At 55.8% G+C, this 26,750-nt stretch overlaps 1 protein-coding gene and 1 long non-coding RNA gene across 2 annotated transcripts in view; both read left to right on the top strand.

Moving 5' to 3' along the window:
* The first annotated feature begins 10,918 nt into the window (after positions 1-10,918).
* The window catches only part of LOC140418149 (uncharacterized), a 1,069,702-nt gene continuing 1,053,870 nt past the window's right edge, over positions 10,919-26,750 (top strand). The window contains exon 1 of the long non-coding RNA XR_011944805.1: positions 10,919-11,125. This is a non-coding gene — a long non-coding RNA (uncharacterized lncRNA). The remainder of the gene's footprint in view (positions 11,126-26,750) is intronic.
* LOC140421342 (solute carrier family 12 member 6) overlaps positions 18,881-26,750 on the top strand; it is a 200,983-nt gene continuing 193,113 nt past the window's right edge. Inside the window, exon 1 of the mRNA XM_072506014.1 lies at positions 18,881-19,163. Within this exon, the coding sequence (XP_072362115.1) occupies positions 19,052-19,163 (112 nt within the window). The 5' untranslated portion in view covers positions 18,881-19,051. The remainder of the gene's footprint in view (positions 19,164-26,750) is intronic.

The raw sequence follows: 26,750 nt of genomic DNA, 5'->3' as shown, positions 1-26,750 counted from the left end.
TGTGACAGAGAGGGAGAGAGAGGAGAGGGAGAGGGAGAGGGAGAGAGAGGAGAGAGAGAGGAGAGAGGGAGAGGGAGAGGGAGAGAGAGAGAGGGTGTGTGAGAGAGAGAGAGAGGGGAGAGAGAGGAGTGTGAGAGAGAGGGAGAGAGAGAGAGGGAGTGTGAGAGAGAGAGGGAGAGAGAGAGGAATGTGAGAGAGGGAGAGAGAGAGAGGGAGTGTGAGAGAGAGGGAGAGAGAGAGAGAGGGTGTGTGAGAGAGAGAGAGAGGGAGAGAGGGAGTGTGAGAGAGAGGGAGAGAGAGAGGGAGTGTGAGAGAGAGGGAGAGAAAGAGAGGGAGTGTGAGAGAGAGAGAGGGAGAAAGAGAGAGAGAGGGAGTGTGAGAGAGGGAGAGAGAGAGAGGGAGGGAGGGAGGGAGTGTGACAGAGAGGGAGAGAGAGGGAGAGGGAGTGTGAGAGAGAGGGAGAGGGAGTGTGAGAGAGAGGGGGAGAGAGAGAGAGAGGGAGGGAGGGAGTGTGACAAAGAGGGAGAGGGAGTGTGAGAGAGAGAGAGAGGGAGGGAGTGTGACAGAGAGGGAGAGGGAGTGTGAGTGAGAGGGAGAGAGAGGGAGAGGGAGTGTGAGAGAGAGGGAGAGAGAGTGAGGGAGTGTGAGAGAAAGAGAGGGGGAGAGAGGGAGTGTGAGGGAGAGGGAGAGAGAGAGAGAGGGAGAGAGAGAGAGGGGAGTGTGAGAGAGCGGGAGAGAGAGAGATGGAGAGAGAGAGAGGGAGGGAGGGAGTGTGACAGAGAGGGAGAGAGAGCGAGAGGGAGGGAGGGAGGTTGAGAGAGGGAGAGGGAGTGAGAGAGAGGGAGGGAGAGAGAGAGAGAGGGAGTGTGACAGAGAGGGAGAGAGAGGGAGAGGGAGTGAGAGAGAGAGGGGGAGAGAGGGAGAGGGAGTGTGAGAGAGAGGGAGAGAGAGAGAGAGAGAGAGGGAGTGTGAGAGAGGGAGAGAGGGAGGGGGGAGTGTGACAGAGAGGGAGAGGGAGTGTGAGAGAGAGAGAGGGAGGGAGTGTGACAGAGGGAGAGAGAGGGAGAGGGAGTGTGAGAGAGAGGGAGAGAGAGGGAGAGGGAGTGTGAGAGAGAGAGGGAGAGAGAGGGAGTGTGAGAGAGAGGGCGAGAGAGAGGGAGTGTGGGAGAGAGGGAGAGAGAGAGAGGGAGTGTGAGAGAGAGAGAGAGGGAGGGAGTGTGGGAGAGAGGGAGAGAGAGGGAGTGAGGGAGGGAGAGAGGGAGGGAGTGTGAGAGAGAGGGGGGAGAGAGGGAGTGTCACAGAGAGGGAGAGAGAGAGAGGGAGAGTGAGAGAGAGGGGGGAGAGAGGGAGTGTGAGAGAGAGGGAGAGAGAGAGGGAGTGTGAGAGAGGGGGGAGAGAAAGAGAGAGGGATAGAGAGAGTGAGAGAGATTGAGAGAGCGATAGTGAGAGTGTGAGAGAGGGAGGGAGAGAGAGAGTGTGTGAGAGGGAGGGGGAGAGAGATTGTGAGAGAGGGATAGAGAGAGAGAGGGACGGAGAGGGAGGGGGGAGAGAGTGTGTGCGAGTGTGAGAGAGGGAGGGGGAGAGTGTGGGAGAGGGAGGGAGAGAGGGAGAGCGAGAGGAATAGAGAGAGAGAGAGAGAGAGACACGGATAGAGAGAGAGAGAGAGAGGGAAAGAGAGAGGGAAAGAGCGAGGGAAAGAGAGAGGAACAGAGGGAGAGTATGAGAGAGGGAGGGAGAGAGTGTGAGGGAGGGAGAGAGAGAGAGATAGAGAGAGAGAGGGTGAGAGAGAGAGGGATAGAGAGAGAGAGGGATAGAGAGAGTGAGAGAGATGGACAGAGAGAGATAGACAGAGAGAGACAGACAGAGAGAGAGATAGAGAGAGAAACAGAGAGAGAGATAGAGAGATAGAGAGGGAGAGAGAGAGACAGAGAGAGAGAGAGAGAGACAGACAGATGGAGAGAGAGATAAAGAGGGAGAGAGAGGGAGAGGGATAAAGAGATGGATAGAGAGGGAGAGAGAGAGAGAGAGAGAGATAGACAGACAGATATAGAGTGAGAGAGAGATAAAGAGGGAGAGAGAGGGAGAGGGATAGAGAGGGAGAGAGAGATGGGAGAGAGGGGGAGAGAGAGACAGAGAGATGCATAGAGAGGGAGAGAGAGAGAGGGATAGAGAGTGTGTGTGAGAGAGAGAGAGGGATAGAGAGAGGGAGAGAGTGGGATAGAGAGATAGGGGGATAGAGAGAGGGAAATAGAGGGGGAGGGAGAGAGGGAAAGAGGGAGGGAGACAGAGTGTGAGAGAGGGAGGGACAGAGAGAGAGAGAGGGAAGGAGAGTGAGAGAAGGATAGAGAGAGAGAGAGGGATAAATAGACAGAGAGAAGGATAGAGAGAGTGAGAGAGAGAGACAGAGAGAGCGAGAGAGAGAGAGAGACAGAGATAGATAGAGAAAGAGAGAGACCGAGAAAGAGAGCCAGAGAGAGAGGGAGTGATAGAGAGAAGGGGAGGGATAGAGAGAGTGTGTGAGAGAGAGAGAGGCTAAGACAGAGAGAGATTGAGACAGAGAGAGAGGGAGGGAGAGAGAGGAGGGATAGTGAGAGGCAGGGAGAGAGAAAGACAGAGAGACAGACAGAGAGAGGGGGATAGAGAGATCGAGAGAGACAGAGACAGAGAGACAGTGAGAGAGGGATAGAGAGAGAGAGGGAGGGAGAGAGAGAGGGAGGGATAGAGAGAGGGGGAGAGAGAGGGAGGGATAGAGAGAGGGGGGAGAGAGGGAGGGATAGAGAGAGAGAAAGAGAGAGGGAGGGATAGAGAGAGGGAGATGAGAGAGAGACAGAGAGAGGGATACAGAGAGACAGATTGAGAGAGAGGGACAGAGAGAGGGGGAGAGAGAGACCGAGAGAGCGGGAGAGGGATAGAGAGAGAGAGAGGGAGGGATAGAGAGAGGGAAGGATAGAGGGAGGGAGAGAGATGGAAGGAGTGTGAGAGGGAGAGAGAGGGAGGGATAGAGAGGGAAAGAGAGAGAGAGGGGGATAGAGAGAGAGAGACAGTGAGAGGGATAGAGAGAGAGGGAGGGAGAGAGAGGGGGAGGGATAGTGAGAGAGAGAGTGAGAGAGACAGAGAGAGTCACAGAGGGAGACAGAGAGAGAGAGAGGGAGAGAGAGAGGGATAGAGGTACACAGAGAGGGATAGAGAAAGAAAGACAGAGAGAGAGGGATAGAGAGAGAGGGGGATAGAGAGAGAGGGGGATAGAGAGAGAGGGTTAGAGAGAGACAGAGAGAGAGGGAAAGAGACAGAGAAAATGATAGAGAGACAGAGAGAGAGGGAGACAGATAGAGAGTCAGAGAGACAGAGGGAGAGAGGGAGTGAGAGAGAGGGAGTGTGAGAGAGGGGGGAGAGAAAGAGAGAGGGATAGAGAGAGTGAGAGGGAGTGAGAGAGGGATAGTGAGAGTGTGAGAGAGGGAGGGAGAGAGAGAGAGAGGGAGAGGGAGAGAGGGGGAGAGAGAGTGTGAGAGAGAGACAGAGAGAGACAGAGAGAGACAGAGACAGAGAGAGAAACAGAGAGAGAGAGAGTGAGAGACAGAGAGAGAGAGTGAGAGAGAGAGACAGTGAGACAGAGAGAGACAGAGAGAGACAGAGACAGAGAGAGAGACAGAGAGAGAGAGAGAGAGTGAGAGACAGAGAGAGAGAGACAGAGACCGAGAGAGAAAGACAGAGAGAGAGAGAGAGAGAGAGGGAGAGAGGGAGACAGACAGTGTGAGAGAGAGAGAGGGATAGAGGTAGAGAGAGAGATAAAGGGAGAGATAGAGAGTGAGAGAGGGATAGAGAGTGTGTGTGTGAGAGAGAGAGAGAGAGAGGGATAGAGAGAGTGAGAGAGGAATTGAGTGTGTGAGAGAGAGAGGGGGAGGGATAGAGAATGTGAGAGAGAGAGGGATAGAGAGAGAGAGACAGATAGAGAGACAGAGGGAGAGAGAGGGACAGAGAGAGAGAGAGAGAGAGAGTGAGAGACAGAGAGAGAGAGAGAGAGAGACAGAGACCGAGAGAGAAAGACAGAGAGAGAGAGAGAGAGAGAGAGGGAGAGAGGGAGACAGATAGTGTGAGAGAGAGAGAGGGATAGAGATAAAGGGAGAGATAGAGAGTGAGAGAGGAATAGAGAGTGTGTGAGAGAGAGAGAGACAGGGAGACAGAGAGTGAGAGAGGGGGAGAGAGGGACAGAGAGAGAGAGAGAGAGGGAGGGATATAGAGAGACAGACAGAGAGACAGAGAGGGACAGAGCGAGAGGGAGAGAGAGGGACAGAGAGAGAGGGAGAGAGAGACAGAGAGAGAGAGAGGGATAGAGAGAGCGAGAGAGAGGGAGGGATAGAGAGAGGGAAAGAGAGAGAGAGATAGAGAGAGAGAGACAGTGAGAGGGAGAGAGAGAGAGAGAGACAGAGAGAGAGAGAGAGGGATAGAGATAGAGGGTGGGATAGTTAGAGAGAGAGAGAGAGAGAGTGAGAGAGAGACAGAGAGAGAGGGATAGAGAGGGAGGGATAGAGAGAGAGGGAGACAGAGTGAGAGAGATAGAGAGAGAGACAGACAGAGGGAGGGATAGAGAAAGACAGACAGAGAGAGAAGTGGATAGAGAGAGAGGGATAGCGAGAGGGTTAGAGAGAGACAGACAGAGAGGGAGAGAGAGAGAGAGACAGAGGGAGACAGATAGAGACAGAGAGAGACAGACAGAGAGGGAGAGAGAGAGAGAGACAGAGGGAGACAGATAGAGACAGAGAGAGGGAGAGAGAGGGACAGAGAGAGAGAGACAGAGAAATGGAGAGAGGGAGCGAGAGATCGGGCAGGAGAGAGACAGAGAGAGAGCGATAGGGATAGAGAGAGAGAGGGATAGAGAGAGAGGGGGATAGAGAGCGAGAGGGAGAGAGAGAGGGAGAGAGACAGAAAGAGAGGGAGGGAAATAGAGAGAGATGGAGAAGTAGAGAGATAGAGCAAGAAGGAGGGAGAAATAGTGAGAGAAAGAGGGAGGGAGAAAAAAGTGAAAGGGGGGAGAAATGGAGAGACAGATAAAGAGGGAGGGAGGGAGTGAAGAATAGGGGGTAAAAGACGTTGAGGAATAGTGAGAGAGATGTAACGGAGAGCGAGAGTGGTGGAGAACGAGAGGGAGAGACAGAGAAAGACAGGGAAAGCAAGAGGGAGGAGGAGGGGGCAGAGAGAGAGAGAGAGGGACAGCGGAGGAGGAGATGTCTACTTTGCAAAGAGCTTCCCTGCCCATGTGACGTGGAGTCAGTGACGGTGGCTGAGACCCTGTGTTGACCCCAATGGTATGTAGTCTTTGCACTTGACTGTCCTTCCCGCCGGAACGATTCACTTCACGTTTCTCCGCACTAAACTTCATCTGCCCCCTCTCTGCCCACACTCTGTGTCGTGAAGGATGTGAGGCCCCACCAATTTTCTGCACCAACTCCAACGCGACCTCCCTGCTTTCGGAATCTACGCGGCGCGGTAGCACAAGTGGGGCTTCACAGCGCCAGGGTCCCGGGATCGATTCCCGGCTCGGGTCACTGCCTGGGCGGAGTCGGCACGTTTCTCCCCGTGTATGCGCGGGTTTCCTCCGGGCGCTCCGGTTTCCTCCCACGAGTCCCGAAAGACGTCCCTCGGTGTACCCGAACAGGCGACGGAATGTGGCGACTAGGGGCTTTTCACAGTGACGCGGCCATCAATTCCCGGGCTGGTTTAGCACACTGGGCTAAATCGCTGGCTCTGAAAGCAGAGCAAGGCAGGCCAGCAGCAGGGTTCGATCCCCGTAACAGCCTCCCCGAACAGGCGCCGGAATGTGGCGACTAGGGGCTTTTCACAGTAACTTCATTTGAAGCCTACTTGTTCATAGTTCAGAGAATTTACAGTGCAGAAGGAGGCCATTCGGCCCATCGAGTCTGCACCGGCTCTTGGAAAGAGCACCCTACCCAAGGTCAACCCCTCCACTCTATCCCCAAAACCCAGTAACCCCACCCAACACTAAGGGCAATTATGGACACTATGGGCAATTTATCATGGCCAATCCACCAAACCTGCACATCTTTGGAAAGTGGGAGGAAACCGGAGCACCCGGAGGAAACCCACACAGACACGGGGAGGATGTGCAGACTCCGCACAGACAGTGACCCAAGCTGGAATCGAACCTGGGACCCTGGAGCTGTGAAGCAATTGCGCTAACCACTATGCTACCGTGCTGCCCTGACTTGTGACCATAAGCGATTCGCATTTCATTTCAATTCACACAGGGCGGAGAGACTGAGAGCCGCCTACAGGGCAGCAGCTCTATATACCTCCCCCGAGGGGGCGGAGCCCACAAGGGCATCAACATGATGCAACACAATGCTGAATGGTAGCAGGAACACATGCACCACACCCAGTAACTTCATTGCAGTGTCGTCAGCCTACTTGTGACAATTATAAAGATCATTATTTATAAAAGCGAGTGTCCCGTAGGCCTTTTTCACCACCCAATTAACCTGCCCTCCTGCCTTCAGAGAGCGATAGACAAATACGCCAAGGTCCCTTTGTTCATCGGAACGTCCCAGTGTAACACCTTGAGAGAGGGAAGTAGAGACAGAGAGTGGAAAGGAGACAGAGAGAGAGAAATTAGAGATATATTTCCATAGAGAGAGAGGGAGAGTGATGGAGAACTGGAGGGAGAGAGAGAGACATGGAGACAGGAGCAGGGATCAAGTGAGCGAGAGGGAGGCGGAGCGATTTTAGGGTTAATTCCATCTGCTACTTATCCACCCGTTTGACCATCGCACCTATCCCCCCTGTACCCCAATAGAACAAAGAAATGTACAGCACAGGAACAGGCCCTTCGGCCCTCCAAGCCCGTGCCGACCATGCTGCCTGACTAAACTAAACTACACTTCCTGGGTCCGTATCCCTCTATTCCCATCCTATTCATGTATTTGTCAAGATGCCCCTTAAATGTCCCTATCGTCCCTGCTTCCACCACCTCCTCCGGCAGCGAGTTCCAGGCACCCACTACCCTCTGTGTAAAAAACTTGCCTCGTACATCTACTCTAAACCTTGCCCCTCTCACCTTAAACCTATGGCCCCCCCCCCTCGTAATTGACCCCTCTGCCCCGGGGAAAAGCCTCTGACTATCCCGTCTCCGTGGTCCTGTTTCAGGGTAAGGGTGAGGCGGAGATGAGGGGATCTTTGAGCAGACCACAATAAAGATTGTTACGTTATCAGCTGCGATAGCTGCCTTTACCATCGAAGTTACAGTGCAGAAGGAGGCCATTCGGCCCATCGAGTCTGCACCAGCTCTTGGAAAGAGCACCCGACCCAAGCCCACATCTCCACCCCATAACCCAGTAACCCCACCCAACACTAAGGACAATTTTGGACGCGATGGGCAATTTTGGACACAATTTTTGACGGCCAATGCACCTAACCTGGACATCTTTGGACTGTGGGAGGAAACCGGAGCACCCGGAGGAAACCCACGCACACACGGGGAGGACGTGCAGACTCCGCGCGGACAGTGACCCGAGCCGGGAATCGAACCTGGGACACTGGCTCTGGGGAGCCACAGTGCTCGGTTTATTAACCGAGGCACAGGATATAAGAGCAGGGAGTTTACGGGGCTGGTTCGATCGCAGCGAGCGCACTGAGTGCAGTTCTCGTCGCCACATTAGTAGGAAGGATGTGATTGCGCTGGAGGAGGGGCGGAGGCCTGGGCTGGGGCGTTTCGGCGATGGGGAGAGGCTGGGGTTGTTTTCCCCGCAGCAGTCGAGGTGATGGAGGTGGGCTAAACCGAGGAGCACAGATAGAGAGAGCCCTTGGAGAGAGCACCCCACTGCAGCCCCACACCTCCACTCTGTCCCCGGAACCCCACTTCAACCTTTCGGGGAACCAAGGGCAATTTATCACGGCCAATCCTGCCCGTCTTTGGACTGGTGGGAGGACACCGGAGCGCACGGACTGGAGTCACCCCCGCCCCTCCGCGATGCGGTGGCGAGCGGTCGGAGGGCGACACGATGGGGGCCGCGCGGAGCGTAGCGACGGCGTCGCCTGCCCGTCCGGCGGCTCACGGCTCGCGGGACGGGTGGTGGGTTGCTGGGCCGTCGGCAGGGTCAGCCGATTCCTGCTGGTCGGGGGGTGCCGGGAATACTGGTCGCCCGGAGAGGAGCGGGCCGGGTCAGCGCTGCTGCTGGATCTCCCCATCGGATCCGACTTCTGCGGAGTGAGAGAGACAAAGGCGGGAGTTAGAGAGAAGGCCCGTTCAGCCCCCTCCCCCTCCTCGAGTCTGTTACACAGGAACAGGAGGAGGCCCATTCAGCCCCCCCTCCTCGAGTCTGTTACACAGGAACAAAAGGAGGCCCATTCAGCCCCCCCTCCTCGAGTCTGTTACACAGGAACAGGAGGAGGCCCATTCAGCCCTCCCTCCTCGAGTCTGTTACACAGGAACAGGAGGAGGCCCATTCAGCCCCCCCTCCTCGAGTCTGTTACACAGGAACAGGAGGAGGCCCATTCAGCCCCCCCTCCTCGAGTCTGTTACACAGGAACAGGAGGAGGCCCATTCCCCCTCCTCGAGTCTGTTACACAGGAACAGGAGGAGGCCCATTCAGCCCCCCCTCCTCGAGTCTGTTACACAGGAACAGGAGGAGGCCCATTCAGCCCCCCCTCCTCGAGTCTGTTACACAGGAACAGGAGGAGGCCCATTCAGTCCCTCGAGTCTGTTACACAGGAACAGGAGGAGGCCCATTCACCCCCCTACTCGAGCCTGTTACACAGGATCAAGAGGAGGCCCATTCAGCCCACTCCTCGAGCCTGTTACACAGGAACAGGAGGAGGCCCATTCAGCCCCTCGAGTCTGTTACACAGGAACAGGAGGAGGCTCATTCAGTCCCCTTTTCGAATCTGTTACATAGGAACAGGAGGAGGCCCATTCAGCCCCCCCACCTCGAGTCAGTTACACAGGAACAGGAGGAGGCCCATTCAGCCCCTCGCGTCTTTTACACAGGAACAGGAAGAGGCCCATTCAGCTCCTTGAGTATGCTAGACAGGAACAGGAGGAGGCCCATTCAGCTCCTCGAGTCTGTTACACAGGAACAGGAGGAGGCCCATTCAGCACCCCCTCCACAAGTCTCTTACACAGGAACAGGAGGTGGCCCATTCAGCCCCCTCTCCTCGAGTCTGTTACACAGGAACAGGAGGAGGCCCATTCAGACCGCTCCTCGAGTCTGTTACACAGGAACAGGAGGAGGCCCATTCAGCCCCCCCCCTCGAGCCTGTTATACAGGAACAGGAGGAGGCCCATTCAGCCCCCCTCCTTGAGTCTGTTACACAGGAACAGGAGGAGGCCCATTCAGCCCCCCTCCTTGAATCTGTTACACAGGAACAGGAGGAGGCCCATTCAGCCCCTCCTCGAGTCTGTTACACAGGAACAGGAGGAGGCCCATTCAGCCCCCCCTCCTCGAGTCTGTTACACAGGAACAGGAGGAGGCCCATTCCGCCCCTCGAATCTGTTACACAGGAACAGGAGGAGGCCCATTCAGCCCCTCGAGTCTGTTACACAGGAACAGGAGGAGGTCCATTCAGTCCCTCGAGCCTGTTACAGAGGAACAGGAGGAGGCCCATTCAGCCCCCCACGCTCCTCGAGCCTGTTACACTGGAACAGGAGGAGGCCCATTCAGTCCCCCTCCTCGAGTCTGTTAAACAGAAACAGGAGGAGGCCCATTCAGTCCCTCAAGTCTGTTACACAGGAACAGGAGGAGGCCTATTCAGTCCCCCTCCTCGAGTCTGTTAAACATGAACAGGAGGCCCATTCAGCCCCTCGAGTCTGTTACACAGGAACAGGAGGGGCCCATTCAGCCCCCACTCCTCGAGCCTGTTACACAGGAACAGGAGGAGGCCCATTCAGCCCCTCGAGTCTGTTACACAGGAACAGGAGGAGGCTCATTCAGTCCCCTTTTCGAATCTGTTACACAGGAACAGGAGGAGGCCCATTCAGCCCCCCCACCTCGAGTCTGTTACACAGGAACAGGAGGAGGCCCATTCAGCCCCTCGAGTCTGTTACACAGGAACAGGAAGAGGCCCATTCAGCTCCTCGAGTCTGCTAGACAGGAACAGGAGGGGGCCCATTCAGCCCCTCGAGTCTGTTACACAGGAACAGGAGGAGGCCCATTCACCCCCCTACTCGAGCCTGTTACACAGGATCAAGAGGAGGCCCATTCAGCCCACTCCTCGAGCCTGTTACACAGGAACAGGAGGAGGCCCATTCAGCCCCATGAGTCTGTTACACAGGAACAGGAGGAGGCTCATTCAGTCCCCTTTTCGAATCTGTTACACAGGAACAGGAGGAGGCCCATTCAGCCCCCCCACCTCGAGTCTGTTACACAGGAACAGGAGGAGGCCCATTCAGTCCCTCGAGTCTGTTACACAGGAACAGGAAGAGGCCCATTCAGCTCCTCGAGTCTGCTAGACAGGAACAGGAGGGGGCCCATTCAGCCCCCCTCCTCGAGCCTGTTACACAGGAACAGGAGGTGGCCCATTCAGCCCCTCGAGTCTGTTACACAGGAACAGGAGGAGGCCCATTCACCCCCCTACTCGAGCCTGTTACACAGGATCAAGAGGAGGCCCATTCAGCCCACTCCTCGAGTCTGTTACACAGGAACAGGAGGAGGCACATTCAGCCCCCCCTCCTCGAGCCTGCTACACAGGAACAAGAGGAGGCACATTCAGCCCCCCCTCCTCGAGCCTGTTACACAGGAACAGGAGGAGGCCCATTCAGCCCCCTCCTCGAGTCTGTTACACAGGAACAGGAGGAGGTCCATTCAGCCCCCCTCCTCGAGTCTGTTACACAGGAACAGGAGGAGGTCCATTCAGCTCCTCGAGTCTGTTACACAGAAACAGGAGGAGGCCCATTCAGCCCCCTCCTCGAGTCTGTTACACAGGAACAGGAGGAGGCCCATTCAGTCCCCCTCCTCGAGTCTGTTACACAGGAACAGGAGGAGGTCCATTCAGCTCCTCGAGTCTGTTACACAGAAACAGGAGGAGGCCCATTCAGCCCCCCCTCCTCGAGTCTGTTACACAGGAACAGGAGGAGGCCCATTCAGCCCCCCTCCTCGAGTCTGTTACAGAGGAACAGGTGGAGGTCCATTCAGGTACACCACTGGGTTAGATACCGAGTAAAGCTCCCTCTGCACTGTTGCCATTGATGTGTTGGGTGTTCTGGATCACAAACAGGTCACCAACACTCGAAGTGGTGCAACTCTATTTTATTAAAAGGTTAACTATATTAACATACTTGAACTGGGGGTAAATGCAATACCAGCTTTAACTGTTGCCCCTTGCCTAGTCCTAACCAGTCGATGCACTCAGCACATGGTGAATGTCTGTGTTGCAGGCTGTGAGCTCTGTGCTCCGAGGTGGCTGCTACTAGAATGAGCGGGAACTCTCCTGTCCCCTGTCTTTATAGTGCGTGTGCTCTCACTGGTGATTGGCTGCGGTGTTGTGTTTGCTGATTGGTCCCACTGCGCCTCCATCAGCGTGTGTGTCTGCACCATGATATACTGGTGTACATTATGACATCGCCCCTTTTATAAAAAATGTACCTGCGTGACAATAAATATTGTGTAGTGAATGTACCTGACTGTGTGTGTGCGTGTTATTTACATGACTATGTACATGGGGCTAATCTATTTACACGGGAAGGTGCCTGGTGCAGAGAAATAGGGTGTCACCCCAACAGCGAAATGAACATTATATACAAACTACTGGAATGATGAAACAGGATAACAGAACAGATCAAAGACTCCAACATCGTAAAACTCGTAAGTCAAGTCTCTGAGGTGGGCGACGAATTCGGGTTGACCGCCTCAAGGATGGGTCAGGAGCCACCGGCTGAGGAACGGGCTGGGCCACGGCAGAGTGAGGAGGATGCAGAGTATTCGGAATCTCCACATAGTCCAGGTTGGGGACAACAGGAGGGCGTGGCACCGGTGGAGGATCACGTAGCGAGCGTGGAATGAGATGTAGGGCACGCCGATCGCGGCGGCGAATGGAACCATCTGGCAGACGAACCAGGATCGAGCGGGGAGACACCTGCCGAAGAACCACAGCAGCTGCAGACCAGCCACCACCCGGAAGATGGGTGCGGACGTTGTCATCCGGCGCCAGAGCGGGGCGATCAGTCGCCCGAGCGTCAAGCGCCGCCTTGTGCTGTGCACGAGATTGTTGCGACCGCTGAAGGACCGGAACGTGGTCGAGGTCTGGGACGTGAATGGACGGCACCGTGGTCCTGAGGGTGTGACCCATGAGCAGCTGGGCTGGCGACAGGCCCGTGGAGAGTGGGGCTGAATGATAGGCCAACAGGGCGAGGTAGAAGTCGGATCCTGCATCGGCAGCCTTGCAGAGGAGCCGTTTGACGATGTGGACGCCCTTTTCCGCTTTGCCGTTGGATTGGGGGTACAGGGGACTGGATGTCCCATGCACAAAGTTGTACCTGCTGGCAAAGTTGGACCATTCCTGGCTCGCGAAGCAGGGGCCATTGTCCGACATCACAGTGAGTGGGATGCCGTGACGAGCAAAGGTCTCCTTACAGGCATGGATGACTGCAGAAGATGTGATGTCGTGCAGGCGTACGACCTCCGGGTAGTTCGAAAAATAGTCTACAATCAGAACATAGTCCCTACCCAGCGCGTGGAACAGGTCGATGCCGACCTTGGACCAAAGGGGACGTGACCAACTCATGGGGCTGTAGGGTCTCCCGTAGTTGGGCCGGCTGGAACCGCTGACAGGTGGGGCAGTTGAGCATTGTGTTGGCGATGATGCTGGGCCAGTACACAGCCTCTCGGGCCCGTCGGCGGCACTTCTCCTCGCCAAGATGGCTCTCATGCAGCTGTTCCAAAACGAGCTGGCGCATGCTGTGCGGGATCACGATGTGGTCCAGCTTCAGGAGGGCACCATCGACGACCGCCAGATCGTCTCTGATATTGTAGAACTGCGGGCATTGGCCCTTGAGCCACCCGTCCGTCATGTGGCGCATGACACGCTGTAGCAGGGGGTCAGCCGCAGTCTCACGGCGAATGTGGATGAGGCGTTCATCCGTGGCCGGCAGATTGGAGGCCGTGAAGGCCACATGGGCGCCAACCTGGCAGACGAACACCTCTGGGTCACATGGGGTGTTGGCTGCCCTCGACAGAGCATCAGCTATGATCAGGTCCTTGCCCGGGTGTATAGGAGCTGGAAATCGTACCACCGGAGTTTAAGCAGAATGCGCTGGAGGCGAGGGGTCATATCATTCAGGTCTTTTTGTATAATGTTGACCAGCGGGCGATGGTCGGTCTCGACAGCGAATTGGGGGAGGCCGTACACGTAATCATGAAATTTGTCGACCCCAGTCAACAGGCCCAGGCACTCCTTTTCGATCTGCGCGTAGCGCTGTTCCGTGGGGGTCATGGCACGTGACGCATATGCAACGGGGGCCCATGATGAGGCCTCATCGCGTTGCAGGAGCACCGCCCCAATGCCGGGTTGGCTGGCATCCGTTGACATTTTTGTTCCCTTCGTGGGATCAAAAAAATGCCAATACCGGGGCCGTGGTGAGCTTGGTCTTAAGCGCTTCCCATTCGCGCTCGTGGGCGGGAAGCCGTTGGAAGTCTGTCGTCTTCCTGACCAGGTTCCGGAGAGCCGTGGTATGGGAGGCGAGGTTGGGGATGAACTTCCCCAGGAAGTACTGTGTACAGTTCTGGTCGCCTCATTTTAGGAAGGATGTGGAAGCTCTGGAAAAGGTGCAAAGAAGATTTACCAGGATGTTGCCTGGAATGGAGAGTAGGTCTTACGAGGAAAGGTTGAGGGTGCTAGGCCTTTTCTCATTAGAGCGGAGAAGGATGAGGGGCGACTTGATAGAGGTTTATAAGATGATCTGGGGAATAGATAGAGTAGACAGTCAGAGACTTTTTCCCCAGGTGGAACACACCATTACAAGGGGACATAAATTTAAGGTGAAAGGTGGAAGATATAGGAGGGATATCAGAGGTAGGTTCTTTATCCAGAGAGTAGTGGGGGCATGGAATGCACTGCCTGTGGAAGTAGTTGAGTCGGAAACATTAGGGACCTTCAAGCAGCTATTGGATAGGTACATGGATTACGGTAAAATGATATAGTGTAGATTTATTTGTTCTTAAGGGCAGCACGGTAGCATTGTGGATAGCACAATTGCTTCACAGCTCCAGGGTCCCAGGTTCGATTCCGGCTTGGGTCACTGTCTGTGCGGAGTCTGCACGTCCTCCCCGTGTCTGCGTGGGTTTCCTCCGGGTGCTCCGGTTTCCTCCCACAGTCCAAAGATGTGCGGGTTAGGTGAATTGGCCAATGATAAATTGCCCTTAATGTCCAAATTGCCCTTGGTGTTGGGTGGAGGTGTTGAGTTTGGGTAGGATGCTCTTTCCAAGAGCTGGTGCAGACTCAGGGGGCCGAATGGCCTCCTTCTGCACTGTAGATTCAATGATAATCTATGATTAATCTAGGACAAAGGTTCGGCACAACATCGTGGGCCGAGGGGCCTGTTCTGTGCTGTATTTTCTATGTTCTATGAAGTTGACCATGCCCAAAAATCGGAGGACCGCCTTCTTATCCACCAGCTTCTGCATGGCCGTGATGGCTGCCACCCTGTCCGCATCCGGCCGCACACCCAACCGGGAGATGTGGTCCCCCAGGAACTTGAGTTCCGTCTGGCCGAAGGAACATTTGGCTCTGTTGAGGCGAAGGCCTTGGTCCCGTATTCGTTTGAACATCCGCTGGAGGCGACTGATATGCCCCTGCGGGGTGGTGGACCAAATGATGATGTCGTCAACATAGACGCGCACACCCTCAATGCCATCCATCATTTGCTCCATGATCCGGTGGAATACTTCTGATGCCGATATAATCCCAAACGACATCCTGTTGTAGCAGTATCTGCCAAACGGGGTATTAAAGGTACACAGTTTCCTGCTGGACCTGTCTAGTTGAATTTGCCAGAATCCTTTCGAGGCGTCAAGTTTGGTGAAGAGCTTGGCGCGAGCCATCTCGGACGTGATCTCCTCGCGCTTGGGGATAGGGTAATGCTCCCTCATTATGTTGCGATTCAGATCCTTTGGGTCAATGCAGATCCGGAGCTCGCCGGAGGGCTTCTTTACGCACACCATGGAACTGACCCAGTCGGTTGGTTCCGTCACTCTGGAGAGCACTCCTTGGTCCTGGAGGTCCTGCAGCTGCTGCTTGAGGCGGTCCTTGAGGGGTGCTGGGACTCTGCGAGGTGCATGAACCACAGGCGTGGCATCTTTGAGCAGGGTTTTGTAAGTGTATGGAAGCGTGCCCATGCCTTCGAAAACGTCGCGGTGCTGGTCGATGATGGCATCGAGTTGCGCCCTGAAGACCGCATCCTGGAAGGCAGACGTGTCCTCTGGAGAGAGAGAGAGTGTACTCGTCGAACGAGGTTTAGGAGTTTGCACGCCTGTGCGCCTAGCACAGAGTCCTTCGAGGAGCCCCCGATCTCGAAGGGAAGGATGGCTTTTCGCGAGTTGTGCCTCACTTCGAGTTGGCATGAACCGGTAGCAGGAATGACGTTGCCATTGTGGTCCACTAGTTGGCAGGTCGACGGAAGAATGGTTGGTTTGACCCCAAGGGTCTGAAAGTCTGACCACGCTCGGAGATTAGCGGAAGCACCAGTGTCCAGGCGGAATCGTATCTGGGATCGGTTGACCGTCAGGGTGGCACACCACTCGTCGTCTGGATCAATGCTGTGCACCGACAGCGGCTGGTGGTTTTGATTCGGGGACAGCCTGGTCTTTGTTATAACAGCGACTCGAAAAGGCTCCCTCGGGTACTCGGTGTCACTGATCTGCGGGAAGTCGGAATCGGACTCGGCGAACGTGCGTTGAATTGCCCGGACGTTCCTGCGAGGCCGCGAAAAGCGCGCGAAACGGCCGCCCTCATCCAGGCTGCAGCCTTGGAGGTGTTCAATTGTTTGGACCCGTTCCGCCTCGTGGGGACCTTGCCACGCCGTTTCAGCCGCCTGTATGTGGGAGTACCGGCTGGAGGCATTTTCATACAGGACACAGGTCTCGATGGCAGTCGCTAGGGTGAGTTGCTTTACTTTGAGGAGCTGCTGACGCAGGGGGTCCGACAGAACACCAAATACGATCTGGTCGCGTATCATGGAGTCGGAGGTGGGCCCGTAGCCGCAGGACTGCGCAAGGATGCGGAGGTGTGTTAAAAAGGATTGGAAAGGCTCGTCCTTACCCTGCAAACGCTGCTGGAACAGGAATCTTTCAAAGCTTTCACTGACCTCTACGCTGAAGTGGGTATTGAATTTGAGGAGAACCGTCTTGTACTTTGTCTTGTCCTCGCCGTCTGCGAATGTGAGGGAGTTGACGATGTGGACGGCGTGTTGCCCGGCCGTGGAGAGGAGCAGAGCGATCTTCCTGGTGTCCGAGGCGTTCTCCCTGTCCGTGGCTTCGAGGAAGAGCTGGAAGCGCTGTTTAAAGATCTTCCAATTGATCCCGGGATTGCCGGCGATGCGGAGCGGCGGCGGCGGGTTGATGTTCTCCATTCTTCATGATGCCGGAATGCTGATTAGTTGCAGGTGGGTCTCAGAAGTGCTAGTATGCAACCACTCCTGGTACCATGGTATGTTGGGTGTTCTGGATCACAAACTGGTCACCAACACTGGAAGTGGTGCAACTCTATTTTATTATAAGGTTAACTATATTAACATACTTGAACTGTGGGTAAATGCAATACCAGCTTTAACTGTTGACCCTTGCCTAGTCCTAACCAGTCGATGCACTCAGCACGTGGTGAATGTCTGTGTTGCAGGCTGTGAGCTCTGTGCTCCGAGGTGGCTGCTACTAGAATCAGCGGGAACACTCCTGTCCCCTGTCTTTATAGTGCGTGTGCTCTCACTGGTGATTGGCTGCGGTGTTGTGTATGTTGATTGGTCCCACTGTGTATCCATCAGTGTGTGTCTGCACCATGATATACTGGTGAATATTATGACACCCATCAAAGACTCCGAGAACAGGTACAGCATGGGTTTAGATACAGAGTAAAGCTCCCTCTACACTGTCCCCATCAAACACTCCCAGGACAGGTACAGCACGGGGTTAGATACAGAGTAAAGCTTCCTCTACACTGTCCCCATAAACACTCCCCGGACAGGTACAGCACGGTGTTAGATACAGAGTAAAGCTCCCTCTACACTGTCCCCATCAAACACTCCCAGGACAGGTACAGCACGGGGTTAGATACAGAGTAAAGCTCCCTCGACACTGTCCCCGTCAAACACTCCCAGGACAGGTACAGCACGGGGTTAGATACAGAGTAAAGCTCCCTCTACACTGTCCCCATCAAACACTCCCAGGACAGGTACAGCACGGGATTAGATACAGAGTAAAGCTTCCTCTACACTGTCCCCATAAACACTCCCAGGACAGGTACAGCACGGGGTTAGATACAGAGTAAAGCTCCCTCTACACTGCCCCCATCAAACACTCCCAGGACAGGTACAGCATGGGGTTAGATACAGAGTAAAGCTGCCTCTACACTGTCCCCATCAAACACTCCCAGGACAGGGACAGGCATGGATAGCGGGTGCAGACTCTGCCCCATTCCTGCCCAGGTAAACGTGCAGGAAGTGACCATTCGGATGCAGACTCTGCCCCATTCCTGCCCAGGTAAACCTGCAGGAAGTGACCATTCGGGTGCAGACTCTGCCCCATTCCTGCCCAGGTAAACCTGCAGGAAGTGACCATTCGGGTGCAGACTCTGCCCCATTCCTGCCCAGGTAAACCTGCAGGAAGTGACCACTCGGGTGCAGACTCTGCCCCATTCCTGCCCAGGTAAACCTGCAGGAAGTGACCATTCGGGTGCAGACTCTGCCCCATTCCTGCCCAGGTAAACCTGCAGGAAGTGACCATTCGTGTGCAGACTCTGCTCCATTCCTGCCCAGGTAAACCTGCAGGAAGTGACCATTCGTGTGCAGACTCTGCTCCATTCCTGCCCAGGTAAACCTGCAGGAACTGACCATTCGGGTGCAGACTCTGCCCCATTCCTGCCCAGGTAAACCTGCAGGAACTGACCATTCGGGTGCAGACTCTGCCCCATTCCTGCCCAGGTAAACCTGCAGGAAGTGACCATTCGGGTGCAGACTCTGCCCCATTCCTGCCCAGGTAAACCTGCAGGAAGTGACCATTCGGGTGCAGACTCTGCCCCATTCCTGCCCAGGTAAACCTGCAGGAACTGACCATTCGGGTGCAGACTCTGCCCCATTCCTGCCCAGGTAAACCTGCAGGAACTGACCATTCGGGTGCAGACTCTGCCCCATTCCTGCCCAGGTAAACCTGCAGGAAGTGACCATTCGTGTGCAGACTCTGCTCCATTCCTGCCCAGGTAAACCTGCAGGAAGTGACCATTTGGGTGCAGACTCTGCCCCATTCCTGCCCAGGTAAACCTGCAGGAAGTGACCATTCGGGTGCAGACTCTGCCCCATTCCTGCCCAGGTAAACCTGCAGGAAGTGACCATTCGGGTGCAGACTCTGCCCCATTCCTGCCCAGGTAAACCTGCAGGAACATTGCTGGGCTGAATTGGTCCAGGTGCTGCTGTCCCAGGTGGTCTGCAGTGGGACACTTCCTGGTGACCTTCTTCCGGGTGACCTTCATCCGGTCCCGAACGTCACGTCCGGTAGCTTGTCCGGGACTCTCAAGCTCCAGCCACGCCCCCCCCAATCCAGCGCCTGCGCACCTGGGCGAGTGCCGTGAGCAGCGCCTGCGCAGTGGGTGCGGAGTGACGGAAGGCCGGGTGCCACGCCTGCGCAGTGCGCTTCCGTTGCCGGCGCTGCCGGGAGCGGCGCCTGCGCGCCCGGTCAGTGAGGCTCGCGCGACCGGTGGCGGTTGGGGGACCGCTAATCGCGGGCGGTATCGGCGGCGATTAGTGAGCGATTAGTGCCCGATTCCCGGGTCGGCGGCGCCCGGGGAGGCGGGGGATCGGGACGGCGGCGCGGCGCGCAGCCGGCGGACACCGATAATCGGCGCCATGTCGGTGCGGTTCACCGTCACCCCCACCCGCGCCGAGGACGTGCCCGGGCTGGGCGGCGGGGAGCCCCCGCAGCGGGACGGCGAGGCGGCCCCGGCGGAGCCCGCAGAGGGTGAGCACAGCAAGATCCCAGGGGGGTTGGTGCACAGCAAGATCCCAGGGGGGTTGGTGCACAGCAAGATCCCAGGGCCATGGGGTTGGTGCACAGCAAGATCCCAGGGGGGTTGGTGCACAGCAAGATCCCAGGGCCATGGGGTTGGTGCACAGCAAGATCCCAGGGGGGTTGGTGCACAGCAAGATCCCAGGGCCATGGGGTTGGTGCACAGCAAGATCCCAGGGGGGTTGGTGCACAGCAAGATCCCAGGGCCATGGGGTTGGTGCACAGCAAGATCCCAGAGGGGTTGGTGCACAGCAAGATCCCAGGGGGGTTGGTGCACAGCAAGATCCCAGGGCCATGGGGTTGGTGCACAGCAAGATCCCAGGGCCATGGGGTTGGTGCACAGCAAGATCCCAGGGCCATGGGGTTGGTGCACAGCAAGATCCCAGGGGGTTGGAGCACAGCAAGATCCCAGGGGGTTGGTGCACAGCAAGATCCCAGGGCCATGGGGTTGGTGCACAGCACGATCCCAGGGGGGCTGGTGCACAGCAAGATCCCAGGGCCATGGGGTTGGTGCACAGCAAGATCCCAGGGGGGTTGGTGCACAGCAAGATCCCAGGGCCATGGGGTTGGTGCACAGCAAGATCCCAGGGGGGTTGGTGCACAGCAAGATCCCAGGGCCATGGGGTTGGTGCACAGCAAGATCCCAGAGGGGTTGGTGCACAGCAAGATCCCAGGGGGGTTGGTGCACAGCAAGATCCCAGGGCCATGGGGTTGGTGCACAGCAAGATCCCAGGGGGGTTGGTGCACAGCAAGATCCCAGGGGGGTTGGTGCACAGCAAGATCCCAGGGCCATGGGGTTGGTGCACAGCAAGATCCCAGGGGGGTTGGTGCACAGCAAGATCCCAGGGCCATGGGGTTGGTGCACAGCAAGATCCCAGGGGGGTTGGTGCACAGCAAGATCCCAGGGCCATGGGGTTGGTGCACAGCAAGATCCCAGGGGGGTTGGTGCACAGCAAGATCCCAGGGCCATGGGGTTGGTGCACAGCAAGATCCCAGGGGGGTTGGTGCACAGCAAGATCCCAGGGCCATGGGGTTGGTGCACAGCAAGATCCCAGAGGGGTTGGTGCACAGCAAGATCCCAGGGGGGTTGGTGCACAGCAAGATCCCAGGGCCATGGGGTTGGTGCACAGCAAGATCCCAGGGGGGTTGGTGCACAGCAAGATCCCAGGGCCATGGGGTTGGTGCACAGCAAGATCCCAGGGGGGTTGGTGCACAGCAAGATCCCAGGGCCATGGGGTTGGTGCACAGCAAGATCCCAGGGGGGTTGGTGCACAGCAAGATCCCAGGGCCATGGGGTTGGTGCACAGCAAGATCCCAGAGGGGTTGGTGCACAGCAAGATCCCAGGGGGGTTGGTGCACAGCAAGATCCCAGGGCCATGGGGTTGGTGCACAGCAAGATCCCAGGGCCATGGGGTTGGTGCACAGCAAGATCCCAGGGCCATGGGGTTGGTGCACAGCAAGATCCCAGGGGGTTGGAGCACAGCAAGATCCCAGGGGGTTGGTGCACAGCAAGATCCCAGGGCCATGGGGTTGGTGCACAGCACGATCCCAGGGGGGCTGGTGCACAGCAAGATCCCAGGGCCATGGGGTTGGTGCACAGCAAGATCCCAGGGCCATGGGGTTGGTGCACAGCAAGATCCCAGGGCCATGGGGTTGGTGCACAGCAAGATCCCAGAGGGGTTGGTGCACAGCAAGATCCCAGGGGGGTTGGTGCACAGCAAGATCCCAGGGCCATGGGGTTGGTGCACAGCAAGATCCCAGGGGGGTTGGTGCACAGCAAGATCCCAGGGCCATGGGGTTGGTGCACAGCAAGATCCCAGGGGGGTTGGTGCACAGCAAGATCCCAGGGCCATGGGGTTGGTGCACAGCAAGATCCCAGGGGGGTTGGTGCACAGCAAGATCCCAGGGCCATGGGGTTGGTGCACAGCAAGATCCCAGAGGGGTTGGTGCACAGCATGATCCCAGGGGGGTTGGTGCACAGCAAGATCCCAGGGCCATGGGGTTGGTGCACAGCAAGATCACAGGGCCATGGGGTTGGTGCACAGCAAGATCCCAGGGCCATGGGGTTGGTGCACAGCAAGATCCCAGGGGGTTGGAGCACAGCAAGATCCCAGGGGGTTGGTGCACAGCAAGATCCCAGGGCCATGGGGTTGGTGCACAGCACGATCCCAGGGGGGCTGGTGCACAGCAAGATCCCAGGGCCATGGGGTTGGTGCACAGCAAGATCCCAGGGGGGTTGGTGCACAGCAAGATCCCAGGGCCATGGGGTTGGTGCACAGCAAGATCCCAGGGGGGTTGGTGCACAGCAAGATCCCAGGGCCATGGGGTTGGTGCACAGCAAGATCCCAGAGGGGTTGGTGCACAGCAAGATCCCAGGGGGGTTGGTGCACAGCAAGATCCCAGGGCCATGGGGTTGGTGCACAGCAAGATCCCAGGGCCATGGGGTTGGTGCACAGCAAGATCCCAGGGCCATGGGGTTGGTGCACAGCAAGATCCCAGGGGGTTGGAGCACAGCAAGATCCCAGGGGGTTGGTGCACAGCAAGATCCCAGGGCCATGGGGTTGGTGCACAGCACGATCCCAGGGGGGCTGGTGCACAGCAAGATCCCAGGGCCATGGGGTTGGTGCACAGCAAGATCCCAGGGGGGTTGGTGCACAGCAAGATCCCAGAGGGGCTGGTGCACAGCAAGATCCCAGGGCCATGGGGTTGGTGCACAGCAAGATCCCAGGGCCATGGGGTTGGTGCACAGCAAGATCCCAGGGGGGCTGGAGGTCTGGTGCACAGCAAGATCCCAGAGCAATGGGGCTGGTGCACAGCAAGATCCCAGAGCCATGGGGTTGGTGCACAGCAAGATCCCAGAGGGGTTGGTGCACAGCAAGATCCCAGGGCCATGGGGTTGGTGCACAGCAAGATCCCAGGGGGGTTGGTGCACAGCAAGATCCCAGGGCCATGGGGTTGGTGCACAGCAAGATCCCAGAGCCATGGGGTTGGTGCACAGCAAGATCCCAGGGGGGTTGGTGCACAGCAAGATCCCAGGGGGGTTGGTGCACAGCAAGATCCCAGGGCCATGGGGTTGGTGCACAGCAAGATCCCAGAGCCATGGGGTTGGTGCACAGCAAGATCCCAGAGCCATGGGGTTGGTGCACAGCAAGATCCCAGGGGGGTTGGTGCACAGCAAGATCCCAGGGCCATGGGGTTGGTGCACAGCAAGATCCCAGAGCCATGGGGTTGCTGCACAGCAAGATCCCAGAGGGGCTGGGGGTGTTGGTGACCAGCAAGATCCCAGAGACATGTGGTTGGTGCACAGCAAGATCCCAGAGACATGTGGTTGGTGCACAGCAAGATCCCAGAGGGGTTGGTGCACAGCAAGATCCCAGGGCCATGGGGTTGGTGCACAGCAAGATCCCAGAGCCATGGGGTTGGTGCACAGCAAGATCCCAGGGGGTTGGTGCACAGCAAGATCCCAGGGCCATGGGGTTGGTGCACAGCAAGATCCCAGGGGGGCTGGTGCACAGCAAGATCCCAGAGGGGTTGGTGCACAGCAAGATCCCAGAGACATGGGGTTGGTGCACAGCAAGATCCCAGGGGGTTGGTGCACAGCAAGATCCCAGGGGGGTTGGTGCACAGCAAGATCCCAGAGACATGGGGTTGGTGCACAGCAAGATCCCAGAGGGGTTGGTGCACAGCAAGATCCCAGAGACATGGGGTTGGTGCACAGCAAGATCCCAGAGACATGGGGTTGGTGCACAGCAAGATCCCAGAGGGGTTGGTGCACAGCAAGATCCCAGGGGGGCTGGGGGGTTGGTGCACAGCAAGATCCCAGGGGGGTTGGTGCACAGCAAGATCCCAGAGACATGGGGTTGGTGCACAGCAAGATCCCAGAGACATGGGGTTGGTGCACAGCAAGATCCCAGAGACATGGGGTTGGTGCACAGCAAGATTCCAGAGACATGGGGTTGGTGCACAGCAAGATCCCAGAGAGGTTGGTGCACAGCAAGATCCCAGAGCCATGGGGTTGGTGCACAGCAAGATCCCAGAGACACGGGGTTGGTGCACAGCAAGATCCCAGAGGGGCTGGGGGGTTGGTGCACAGCAAGATCCCAGAGGGGCTGGGGGGTTGGTGCACAGCAAGATCCCAGTGGGGTTGGTGCACAGCAAGATTCCAGAGACATGGGGTTGGTGCACAGCAAGATCCCAGGGGGGTTGGTGCACAGCAAGATCCCAGAGCCATGCGGTTGGTGCACAGCAAGATCCCAGAGACATGGGGTTGGTGCACAGCAAGACCCCAGAGGGGCTGGGGGGTTGGTGCACAGCAAGATCCCAGGGGGGCTGGGGGGTTGGTGCACAGCAAGATCCCAGAGACATGGGGTTGCTGCACAGCAAGATCCCAGAGACATGGGGTTGGTGCACAGCAAGATCCCAGTGGGGTTGGGGGGTTGGTGCACAGCAAGATCCCAGTGGGGCTGGGGGGTTGGTGCACAGCAAGATCCCAGGGGGGTTGGTGCACAGCAAGATCCCAGAGCCATGGGGTTGGTGCACAGCAAGATCCCAGAGACATGGGGTTGGTGCACAGCAAGATCCCAGAGGGGCTGGGGGGTTGGTGCACAGCAAGATCCCAGAGGGGCTGGGGGGTTGGTGCACAGCAAGATCCCAGAGACATGGGGTTGGTGCACAGCAAGATCCCAGAGACATGGGGTTGGTGCACAGCAAGATCCCTGAGCCATAGGGTTGGTGCACAGCAAGATCCCAGAGACATGGAGTTGGTGCACAGCAAGATCCCAGAGACATGGGGTTGGTGCACAGCAAGGTCCCAGAGACATGGAGTTGGTGCACAGCAAGATCCCAGAGCATTTGGGGGTTGGTGCAAAGGAAGATCCCAGAGCCATGGGGTTGGTGCACAGCAAGATCCCAGAGCGTTTGGGGGTTGGTGCAAAGGAAGATCCCAGAGCATTTGGGGCTTGGTGCAATGGAAGATCCTAGAACCACGGGGTTGGTGCACAGGAAGATCCCCATTGCACAGAGGAGCCACGTTATTGTTGCGCAGTGCTGTTTGGAGGGTGTACAATGGAGTTATTACATTGGTACACAGTGCTGTTTGGGGAGGGGTGTACAATGGAGTTATTACATTGGTGCACAGTGCTGTTTGGGGAGGGGTGTACAATGGAATTATTACATTGGTACACAGTGCTGTTTGGGAGGGTGTACAATGGAGTTATTACATTGGTACACAGTGCTGTTTGGGGGGTGTACAATGGAGTTATTACATTGGTACACAGTGCTGTTTGGAGGGTGTACAATGGAGATATTACATTGGTACACAGTGCTGTTTGGAGGGTGTACAATGGAGTTATTACATTGGTACACAGTGCTGTTTGGGGGGTGTACAATGGAGTTATTACATTGGTACACAGTGCTGTTTGGAGGGTGTACAATGGAGTTATTACATTGGTACACAGTGCTGTTTGGGGGGTGTACAATGGAGTTATTACATTGGTACACAGTGCTGTTTGGAGGGTGTACAATGGAGTTATTACATTGGTACACAGTGCTGTTTGGGGAGGGGTGTACAATGGAGTTATTACATTGGTACACAGTGCTGTTTGGGGGGTGTACAATGGAGTTATTACATTGGTACACAGTGCTGTTTGGGGAGGGGTGTACAATGGAGTTATTACATTGGTGCACAGTGCTGTTTGGGGAGGGGTGTACAATGGAGTTATTACATTGGTACACAGTGCTGTTTGGGGGGTGTACAATGGAGTTATTACATTGGTACACAGTGCTGTTTGGGGGGTGTACAATGGAGTTATTACATTGGTACACAGTGCTGTTTGGGGGGTGTACAATGGAGTTATTACATTGGTACACAGTGCTGTTTGGGGGGTGTACAATGGAGTTATTACATTGGTACACAGTGCTGTTTGGGGGGTGTACAATGGAGTTATTACATTGGTACACAGTGCTGTTTGGAGGGGTGTACAATGGAGTTATTACATTGGTACACAGTGCTGTTTGGAGGGTGTACAATGGAGTTATTACATTGGTACACAGTGCTGTTTGGGGGGTGTACAATGGAGTTATTACATTGGTACACAGTGCTGTTTGGGGGGTGTACAATGGAGTTATTACATTGGTACACAGTGCTGTTTGGGGGGGTGTACAATGGAGTTATTACATTGGTACACAGTGCTGTTTGGAGGGTGTACAATGGAGTTATTACATTGGTACACAGTGCTGTTTGGGGAGGGGTGTACAATGGAGTTATTACATTGGTACACAGTGCTGTTTGGAGGGTGTACAATGGAGTTATTACATTGGTACACAGTGCTGTTTGGGGAGGGGTGTACAATGGAGTTATTACATTGGTACACAGTGCTGTTTGGGAGGGGTGAACAATGGAGTTATTACATTGGTACACAGTGCTGTTTGGGAGGGGTGTACAATGGAGTTATTACATTGGTACACAGTGCTGTTTGGGAGGGTGTACAATGGAGTTATTACATTGGTACACAGTGCTGTTTGGGGAGGGGTGTACAATGGAGTTATTACATTGGTACACAGTGCTGTTTGGGGGGGGGGTGTACAATGGAGTTATTACATTGGTACACAGTGCTGTTTGGGGGGGGTGTACAATGGAGTTATTACATTGGTACACAGTGCTGTTTGGGAGGGGTGTACAATGGAGTTATTACATTGGTACACAGTGCTGTTTGGGGAGGGGTGTACAATGGAGTTATTACATTGGTACACAGTGCTGTTTGGGGAGGGGTGTACAATGGAGTTATTACATTGGTACACAGTGCTGTTTGGGGGGGTGTACAATGGAGTTATTACATTGGTACACAGTGCTGTTTGGAGGGTGTACAATGGAGTTATTACATTGGTACACAGTGCTGTTTGGGGAGGGGTGTACAATGGAGTTATTACATTGGTACACAGTGCTGTTTGGGCAGGGGCATACAATGGAGTTATTACATTGGTACACAGTGCTGTTTGGGGGGTGTACAATGGAGTTATTACATTGGTACACAGTGCTGTTTGGGGGGTGTACAATGGAGTTATTACATTGGTACACAGTGCTGTTTGGGGCGGGGTGTACAATGGAGTTATTACATTGGTACACAGTTCTGTTTGGGGGGTGTACAATGGAGATATTACATTGGTACACAGTGCTGTTTGGGGGGGTGTACAATGGAGTTATTACATTGGTACACAGTGCTGTTTGGAGGGGTGTACAATGGAGTTATTACATTGGTACACACTGCTGTTTGGGGAGGGGTGTACAATGGAGTTATTACATTGGTACACAGTGCTGTTTGGGGGGTGTACAATGGAGTTATTACATTGGTACACAGTGCTGTTTGGGGGGTGTACAATGGAGTTATTACATTGGTACACAGTGCTGTTTGGAGGGGTGTACAATGGAGTTATTACATTGGTACACAGTGCTGTTTGGGAGGGTGTACAATGGAGTTATTACATTGGTGCACAGTGCTGTTTGGGGGAGGTGTACAATGGAGTTATTACATTGGTACACAG

This window comes from Scyliorhinus torazame, chromosome 5 (assembly GCF_047496885.1).
Source record: "Scyliorhinus torazame isolate Kashiwa2021f chromosome 5, sScyTor2.1, whole genome shotgun sequence".
NCBI classification, from domain to species: Eukaryota; Metazoa; Chordata; class Chondrichthyes; order Carcharhiniformes; family Scyliorhinidae; genus Scyliorhinus; species Scyliorhinus torazame.
Note: the sequence above shows the minus strand (reverse complement) of the source record. Positions and strands in the feature narration are given on the sequence as shown.